Source organism: Eschrichtius robustus, chromosome 1 (genome assembly GCF_028021215.1).
Source record: "Eschrichtius robustus isolate mEscRob2 chromosome 1, mEscRob2.pri, whole genome shotgun sequence".
NCBI classification, from domain to species: domain Eukaryota; kingdom Metazoa; phylum Chordata; class Mammalia; order Artiodactyla; family Eschrichtiidae; genus Eschrichtius; species Eschrichtius robustus.
In genome coordinates this window covers 25,460,785-25,470,625 of record NC_090824.1, presented here as the reverse complement: position 1 = coordinate 25,470,625, position 9,841 = coordinate 25,460,785, and the positions used below count along the sequence as shown (strand labels likewise).

The window sequence follows — 9,841 nt, the reverse complement described above, 5'->3', positions numbered from 1 at the left end:
GCAATTTCATGTGGTTCAGCCTAATAAGATGCCTGGTACATGGTAAACACTCAAATATTAGCCCAAAGAAACCTAGCATTTGAGCAACCTGCTACGCCATATTGCTTTTACTAAATGTGAGGCAACTGTGTTGTTTTTTAGGATTTTTCTTTTTGTTTGTAAAACTATTTTCACATCCAGTCGAATATTTTGTCTTTTCATCAAACTTTTGAACCTTCCCACAGATTAAACATGGAGTTTGAAAATAAGGAATTCATTCATTCATGTGTATCTGTCTCCAAGTCAGTAACTACCGCTAATGGGAGCCCCTCTCCCCATTACCTGGACAGCTATAATAGCCTCCCGATTAGTCCTGCTGTATCTACTCGTTCTCACTCTCTCCTCCCCAAATGCTGTTGGTTATTTTCTTTTTTCAATCAACTTTATTGAGATATAATTTACATACAATAAACACACCTATTTTAATTGTACAGTTCAATGCGTTTTGACAAATGTATACATCCAGGTAACCACCACCACCATCATGATTTAGAAATTTCTCATCACTCCAATATCCTTCTGTGCACTGGAGGAAAAATAAATATGCTTCAGTGGAAAGTAATGCATTGTCTACATACAATGCATCCTTTTGAGTTATCTGATTCTAGTCTTTCATTGTCTTGGGGCTGTTTTACAACTTTGTAGGTTGTAGGTAACTAATAGCAAAGCAAAATACTTCTTGTCTATATAAATGCAAATTCTGTCCTGTTCTGTGGAGGTTCGATTGACCTCTGTCCCCCAGTGTGGAAGAAATCAGTTTTGTCTTCATTTGTACATTCACTTCAGTGTTCCTGATCTATAAAGTTTCTGTTTTTCAATATCTCCTTTGAATTGGCTGTAATACCCTTAACAGTTTTCTCATTAATGAGTTAAATGACATCTTTCATTTTTACATCTGTAAGAGTCATGATTTTATTTGTTTTTGAAAATTATCTTTTAACAGTCCCTTTGTACAGTTAATCCCTACCTCCCTACCCTTGGCTCCTGGTAAGCACTTCTCCACTCTGTCATCATAGGTTAGTCCTGCCGTTTTAGAAGTTTGTATCAGTGCAGTCACATTCATGTATTCTTTTGTTTGGCTTCTTTCTTTGAGCATGGTTTTGAGGTTCATCCATCTAGTTGTAGGTGTCAGTAATTTGTTCCTTTTCACAGCTGAGTAGAATTCATCATATGACCATTCTGCTTCTTTTCCCATTAACTATGATAGCATTTGGATTGTTTCCATAATAAAATATTATGAATATTCAAGTGCCAATTCTCTTGTGGACATGCTTTCACTTCTCTTGGGTGAAATTGCTGTCAAAAACCTGCCAAATTGTTTTCTCCAACGGCTGTACCATTTTGCATTCCCACCTTTGTCAACACTTGGTATTGTAATTCTTTTTATATTTAGCCATTCTAGAGGGTGGGTGAGTAGTAGAATCTTATTGCAATTTTAATTGGCCTTTCCTTAATGACCAATGATATTGAGCATTTTTGCATGTGTTTATTGGCCATTAGTATACTTCCTTTTGTGAAGTGTCTGTTCAAATCTTTTGCCAATTTTTAATTTAATAATCTTGTCTTATTGAGCTTTAAGGATTCTTTATATATTCTAAATAGAGAGCCTTTGTCAGATATATGTACTGTGGATATTTTATCCCAGTCTGCAAACTACATTGTCTTCTGAAATTTTCATTTTGATGAAGTCCAGTTTATCAGTTTTTTTCAGTCATGCTTTTTGTGTCTGAAGAAATCATTGCCACCCAACCCAAAGTCACCGATTTTCTTTTATAGTTTCTCCAAGAAGTTTCATATTTTTTTATTTTTTATGCTCAGATCTATGATTTGTTTTGAGTCAACTGTGGTATGTGATGTAAGGTTGAAGGTTCTTTCCCCATTGAATTAACTTGGCACTTCTGTCAAAAATCAGCTAACCATACACATGTGGGCCTATTTCTGGACTCCCTATTCTGTTTTATTGTTCTATATGACTAATCTAATGCCAGTTGCAGTCTTGGTTACTGTAGCTCTGTGCAAAGTTTTGAAATCAGGTAGTATAAGTCTCTTTACAAAATTGTTTTGACTATTCTAGGTCCTTTGCATTTCCACATACATTTTATCAACTTGTCATTGTATACAAAAAAGCATGCTAATGGGTATTTTTTTTTTAATTTTTAAAAAATTTATCTTATTTATTTTTGGCTGCATTGGGTCTTTGTTGCTGCGCATGGGCTTTCTCTAGTTGTGGCGAGCAGGGGCTACTCTTTGTTGTGGTGCACAGGCTTCTCATTGCGGTGGCTCCTCTTGTTGTGGAGCATGGCACGTGGCTCAGTAGTTGTGGCTCGTGGGCTCTAGAGCGCAGGCTCAGTAGTTGTGGCGCACAGGCTTAGTTGCTCCGTGGCATGTGGGATCCTCCTGGACCAGGGCTCAAACCCGTGTCCCCTGCATTGGCAGGAGGATTCTTAACCACTGCGCCACCAGCAAAGTCCCAAATGGGTATTTTTTTTTTCAATGCTTACAACTTTTCACTGGTTTTCCCTGGTGTGTAAGATAAAGTCACCTGGTGCGGCAGCCTCTACCGCCTCCTGGTGAGCCCCACTTCACCGTTCTTGCGAGTATCAACCACACTTTCTTTCAGATCCTCCAATCCTTAGAAAAGTTTCCTCTATCACCTCTGTCTAAACCAGACGCTGGTTCCAAGCTTATCAGGCTCTTTACCTTTCCTTCATGGCACTTAGCAGTTTCTAACACGATATATATGGTTCATGTGCCTATTTGTTTACAAAAGTAGGAACCATAACTTTCTGTTTGCTGCTGTTATTGGTAATGCTCAGTGCAGTGCCTGGCATGGAAACAGCACTCAGTATTTATTGGTTTAATGAATAAAGGCAGATACAGCTTTCAGAGTATTTTATTGGAGCAAAACAATAAATTTCATGGGATGATTCTTAAGTCATCTCAAGTAGTTCCCCTTCAGCTCTTAACAGGCACTCTCAAAATGGATACACCTCCCTCAACCCATCATTTATAGCTTGACAGTCATCCAACAACAACAGCAACGAAAAATCATCTGGCAAAAAACGGAGACGGGGGCTGGGTGTGGGTAAGGGAGAGAGTGACATTTTAACACAATACTAAATTTTAAAAAGTTTTATTTATATTTCCCCTTCTCTTTCTCAGATTATACGAGCATTACAGGACTGGGGAAGGGTTATCACAGCACCTCTTGCAAATTCGTTTACAGGAATGAAAAAATATGGGCCAACAAAATAAGATCTCGGCTCTCCATAAGCTATTTCTCTATTCTTATTTTATCTCTTTCCCCCTTCTCTTAATGTTAGCTACCTTTATCCAGAGAGGGATCATCAAGACTGTGGGCATGCTGGCTGACATGGTGATCTCACTAGTATCCTGTGAAGAACCATCAAGGATGCTTTTTATCGTTCCAACCATGAACACCACTGAGGTAACAAGACCTAACATCAAGGGTGAAGACAAGTCACCACTCCACCCTAGTCAGTGATATGTCCCACACTTCCTTGGAAGGCCTGGGCCAAATGACAAAGCTTTGCACAAGAAACTTGGGAACTGTGTTGGAAAAAGCAGACACTGAGTGGGCTCAAGGCTCCTTGTGTATGGAAGGATCCACTATCCACGCAGACAGCAACAAGGCAGGACACTTGGCACATCAGGGCACTGCTCTAATTTTTACCTTTCATTCAACCTCCCCATAACTGCTCCAAAAGAACAGAGGTTTGGGTGTGCTTCATTAAAAACACAGTAAAGGCAGTTTAAGAGCCACTGAATTCTTTATGGTCAGTTTAATAAACTCATCATACCACAAAAAATCAGTTTATAAGGCCATTTATCATGTGTACTACACAGTAAATAAGACCTTGCCCACAGCTTCCCCAAGTCAGTCCCAAGGATGACTGGGAATGTGATACCTCAGACTCAGCAGAGACATTAGAATAAACATTTCCGATAAGGGCTCGAGCTAGCCCCTTTGGTTTCCTCCCTAGAAAAGGCTCAATCTATAGCAAAAGGTGCTTAGAAAACAGAAGTCACTAGAAATGACAAAAGGGGCAACAGCATTTCCTACACATTAAAAGCAAAGGGATCACTGGCTAGTCCTGGCATTTCCTCTGTATAAGGGAGGAAGCCAGCCTTCTAACCCAGCTATCTGGGCACATGGCAAATGGCTAGGAGCCTGAACACTGCATTTCATGTGGATAAAGCTGAAGAGAGAATGGACAAGCTTTTCTTTACGTGGAAGGTGTTTTAATTAACTGGTTTAACGGATTAAGCAAACAGCTGCTCAACAGCCAAGAAGAATCCTTTGATTATCGTAACTCCCCCTTCATAACTCCTTTGGGCTAAGATGATTTTACCTGTGTGAAGTGCTCAACAGTTCTTGACCTTCATGAAAGTGGACAGAAGGAAAACCACAACTTTCCCATTTTTTCTAACCACATGGGTTATAGCAAGGACAGATTAAAACCTATTCTGGCTTACCCAGAACACCAGGAAAGACACCCTGGGAATTAGGGCACAGCAATTCTTTATACAAGAGAACCAGGAGGGACCTCCCTGGCAGTTCAGTGGTTAAGACGCCGCGCTTCCACTGCAGGGGGCGCGGTTTGATCCGTGGTCGGGGAACTAGGATCCTGCATGACCCGTGGCACAGCCAAAAAAAAAAAGAGAGAGAACCAGGAGATAGTCAATTGTATTTAACCTTTTCTAGGTGGTTTTGCCACAAGTTCATACAAAACAAGAACCCAAATTCTCTTTCGTCACTGCCTATGACATGACTAGAAGTGCTGCTGCCCAATCCAGTATGACAAGGGGCCAGAGATCCTCGTCAATTTGGAAAGAGGCACATGCGGGAAGAAATAGGGCCTTGGCCTCTGAAAGGGCATCAGGCAAACACGCAGCCCTTAGTAGTTGTGTCGGGTTATTTCTGTTCACCTTCCATGACTACATGAGGAAGAGGGGTGTCTGACTATTTGAAATCCTCACCCTATCACGAAAGTTTAAGATAGTGACGAGAAGTTCTTCAAACAAGCAAACAGTACTCTGGGCTCTGGAGACCAGAATGTTTTTTTAAAGGGAAAAAATTTTCCAAAGCAAAGTGAAAAGTTTAGTGCTTCAAAGACCCTGCCCCTGAACATTCTCTTTCAATGCTCTAGAACGTATACCATATTCTACGGTAAGGCTTTTAAAATAAAGATGGGAGGAGAATCTGCCTCTGCCACTGCCACTTGATCCATTCTCTGGGTGTGATTTTGATGTCCCCTAGTTATAAACTTCCTGGTTTCTGATGTGATCTGCAGAAAAGGGTCATATAAACCTGAAATGGATGAAGACAAAGCTAAATAAAAAGAGGGATGAGAAAAAGTAATAAGGATTAGTCACACCTCTATCAACTAACTCTGATGATCAGCCTTGGTAGTAATGGTTAGCTGATGCCTGCTTGAACCCCATCAGATTCTTGAAGTAGGCTGTGTTAAACCATGTACTAAACAATACTTATTTGTCCCAGATTTCTACTCATTCCCAATGACAGTATTTATATACACTTGTGTTTCCCCAAGGGCTTGGTTAAGTAATGATATTTGTGATATGACTGGACCCTAGATTTATATTACAGTTTCAAGAAGAGACAACCAGTGTGTGTAATGTTTTGTCCTCTAGAAAGCAGAGGTCCTAGAGAGATCACAGGAGTTTTCTCTCTTCAAAATAAATCTGTAACTTAACTGCACTTACCCTGAAATAACTGCATAGCAAAGTGATAGATATATATATATGTATTTAAATGCCCATATTAACTGACATTTTAAGTTGCAGTGACTTCATGCAAGCCAAAATAAAAGACTGGCCATTAAGTTCATTGCTTTAAGTTTGTGACTTCTGCAAACCCTACATCACTAAATAGTAACTGCAGTGCAAAAGCTCTCTGGTTCTAATGGGGTTCTATGGTGAGGACCTAGATGTGCAGAAAAGGTTAGTAATGTATTTTATTTTACAGGACTAATTACTTAGTTACCACAATCTTTTTTACTTCAACTTGTACATGCTAACTGCAGTCCCTGCATCTCTACTTGGTTCTTTTCACTTTTTTCTATTCTTTAAAAAATTAAAATGAAACCTTGGAATATTTCAAGGGCTTAAGGCTCTCAGATGCTGAGAGTGACCAAAGATAACTTAAGACATGAAAACAAAACTTCACAAACAATAGCATTGCTTACATCCTCCACTACATGTATCTGCACAAAAATACCACAGCTGATGACAAGATGCCCAGGAGAATTTGGACTGAAAATTTTTACAAATAAAAGGAGTGATTTCAAAAATAGAGATGTACAAAACTACTTTCACACAATGTTTTTCCATTCTGTTCCCAATCCTTCCTCTATAATACTTGATGGCTACTAAAAGACAAGCTGACCTTGGGTATAAAAAAAGTCAAAAGTTCTCTTCACTTAAGCTTTGGTCAACAGAAGAAAGTAAGAACTTTAACATGGTGATTTTCAGATTTGCTCTTTGGTCAAGCAGTATAAAGCTCACTGAAAGAAATCCCCTTACTTGGTATGCAAACAGAGTCAAAACAGAGGATCCCAGTTTAGCAAAAAATAAGTGTTCAGAATTTCTCAGGGAAAAAATAAGGGGTAATGGAAGGCGATGGAGCCCCTAAAAGCCCCAGATGCCAGGTTAGAACTGCATTAGGACATCAAGAATAAAAGAGAAATAGCACTCAGAGTGATATTTAAATGGGTCATCTTCTAAAAAGGGCAAGTTAATAAACTTTAATCCTTACATTAGGAACATGACAAATGATTTCTGAGCGGAGGATTTACCAACATTCTCCTTTATCAGTTGAAATCCTAATATGGACCCAAACCCAGGCAGACGCTGTCATAATTTTTTTTTTTTTTTTTGGCTGTCATAATTTTGAAAAGTAGAAAGCAGTAAGAAGGAAACCACAGACATTCTACAAGGAGCAGTCAACCCTTTCCCCACCACCCCTGCCCTCTCACCCGAGCAGGAGGGCCTATCACTCTGTGGAGCAGCTTTGTACACAGAAGAGTGAGGTGTGAGTCGCCTTCAGCACCGAGGTCTGACCGGGGTGGGATGTGGGTGCTTTTAAAACCATTTAAGTGTTTTAAACAGGGGGTGGGATGTGGGTGCTTTTAAAACCATTTAAGTGTTTTAACCAGGGGGTGGGAGTGTTAGATTCCAGCTTGGGAAGAACCCAGAAACTGGACATATCCTCAGATGGTGACCATTACGAAGAAACACTTGATGGTGAAGGAAGATATCATCTGGTGACCAGAACAAAATGGAGTAAGACCAAGCCTTGGAGGCTCCTGGCCAGGGAGGGATATACAATGAGGGGGAGTTTCAGCAATGTTAGTGTTTACTACTTTTCTTAAATGGCTAAACTTAAGACACATTAAAACGCTTTGGGTGATTACGTGACTGGTTAAACAAGGATTCCAAGGCTGGCCACCTCTGAGACCTGGACCGGAAGTAAGTGGAAGGCACTTGCTCCCCAGGAAGGAGGGCCAGGTGAGTCTCGAGGCTGTAGTGCCAGGGCCAGCAGGAGCTTTGGATGGGCCCACGTCTGTGAGAGGAAAATGACCTGCATGGTTAGCCAGAGACAGGGTAGGGTCAGTGTGATTTCACAAGTAGAATAGTTATAAAATAAAACATTTTTTTAATGGACAAAAAAGCAAAGTGAGTCACCTCTTTTTTTAAAGGTGATGTAGCAAAGGAAGGATGTGAAGCAGTTTTTCACTATTTACAAAATATCATTTAGAGTGGAGGTGGCCGCCGTCAGTAGTTGAGGAAATCTCTTGCACAAGAAGTGTGGTTCCTGCAACTGGACTGGAAAGGCCACACACTCTCCTGGGTGAGGGAGAGTTCCTTTAGGGGAGCACCAAAAGGCTCAGTCTTCTGTTTCTTCATATGTAGTCTCATCAAAGGGCCTGTCCAATAGAGGTACTGACCGATGACGGGAATACTTCAGGTGCAATAGGTCCCCGACTTCATCTATCTCCTTTAAAGCCTAAAATATACAAGACAGAGCAGAGGTTAGAGCCAGGAGGAGGAAGACACACTTGGTGCTTCATTTTTCTAAAAACAATCATGGCAAGATTATCCTGTGGTGGGACCGTGTCCAATGCATTTACTCTGAGCAGACTAGAGTCAAGCAATGGAAGAAGCTGCTTTTTGAGCAAGGACATCAGGCTGACCATGAAGAACAGGTTATGAAGAGCAGGGATGCAGAATAAAGGGTATAATTCATCAAAATAGGACATGCTTGGACTTCCCTGGTGGCACAGTGGTTAAGAATCCACCTGCCAATGCAGGGGACATAGGTTCGACCCCTGGTCCGGGAATATCCCACATGCTGTGGAGCAACTAAGCCCGTGTGCCACAACTACTGAGCCTGTGCTCTAGCGCCTGAGAGCCACAACTACTGAGCTCGTGCGCCACAACTACTGAAGCCCACACGCCTAGAGCTGGTGCTCCACAACAAGAGAAGCCACCACAATGAGAAGCCCGTGCACCGCAACAAAGAGTAGCCCCCGCCTGCCGCAACTAGAGAAAGCCCGTGTGCAGCAACAAAGACCCAACGCAGCCATAAACAAACAAACAAACAAACAAATATTTTTTTAAAAAGAGAAAGAGCATTTCTATATTTTAAAAAAATATATGAGGGCTTCCCTGGTGGCGCAGTGGTTGAGAATCTGCCTGCCAATGCAGGGGACGCGGGTTCGAGCCCTGGTCTGGGAAGATCCCACATGCCGCGGAGCGGCTAGGCCCGTGAACCACAATTACTGAGCCTGCGCGTCTGGAGCCTGTGCTCCGCAACAAGCGAGGCCACGATAATGAGAGGCCCGCGCACCGCGATGAAGAGTGGCCCCCACTTGCCACAACTAGAGAAAGCCCTCGCACAGAAACGAAGACCCAACACAGCCATAAATAAATAAAAATAAATAAATAAATACCCCCCCCACAAAAAAAAAGAGTCTCCCATTAAAAAAAAAAAAATATATATATATATATGACACGCTTGGAAGAAGAAGGAATATGTACCCTGAATTTGCCAGGCTGGCTATAATTTGTCATTTCTCCTTTTACCCTCCAGTACTTGCTCTTTCTGTTATCACACTACCAAAAATGTGACGAGAAGTCTGCATTGAGATGCTTCCTAGATGCAAGATGAAGAAAGTCCCCAAAGTGGGCTGCTGTGCAGACTAAGTAAGAAAAAGTGGAAGCCAGCAAGGAAAGAAACAGAGCCAGCATTTAAACTCAGGTTTGATTTTAAACCCCCAAATCCTACCATTGAGAGATTATCTTGTCTTTCCACCAAAACTCTATCTCAGTATAACTTTCTTTTCTATAAAACTTGCTCTTTTATTTTTCAAAGAAAATATGTTTCTTATAAAAATTAAAACACTAAGACAAGTGATGAAATGAAAAGTCTCTTCCTGATTGCAATACTAGCCCTACCTGGTAATCTGTGTATGGTTTCTTATATGTACTTAAAAACAAACAAACAAAACCCAACTCCTGGTTGAAGTATACATACATACAGCAAAGTACACAAATCATAGTTCACACAGTTAACTTTCCAAAAAGCAGCACACAGAGAGTCAGAATAGGGAATGACAATATAAGAAAGGGATATGTGTTCAGAATTTCTTAGAAAATATTTAATGGAAGGACAAGGAAATTCCAAGCCCCAGATACCTCTCAGAGAAATCCATAGAAGACAGCAAAAATTCTGGAATCCTGGATTCTAAGGCTTTCT

General features: G+C 40.9%; 1 protein-coding gene across 1 annotated transcript in view; it reads right to left on the bottom strand.

Annotated features, from left to right (window-relative positions):
• Positions 1-2,916: 2,916 nt before the first annotated feature.
• The window catches only part of SPTLC2 (serine palmitoyltransferase long chain base subunit 2), a 117,021-nt gene continuing 110,096 nt past the window's right edge, over positions 2,917-9,841 (bottom strand). The window contains exon 12 of the mRNA XM_068541985.1: positions 2,917-8,089. Within this exon, the coding sequence (XP_068398086.1) occupies positions 7,970-8,089 (120 nt within the window). The 3' untranslated portion in view covers positions 2,917-7,969. The remainder of the gene's footprint in view (positions 8,090-9,841) is intronic.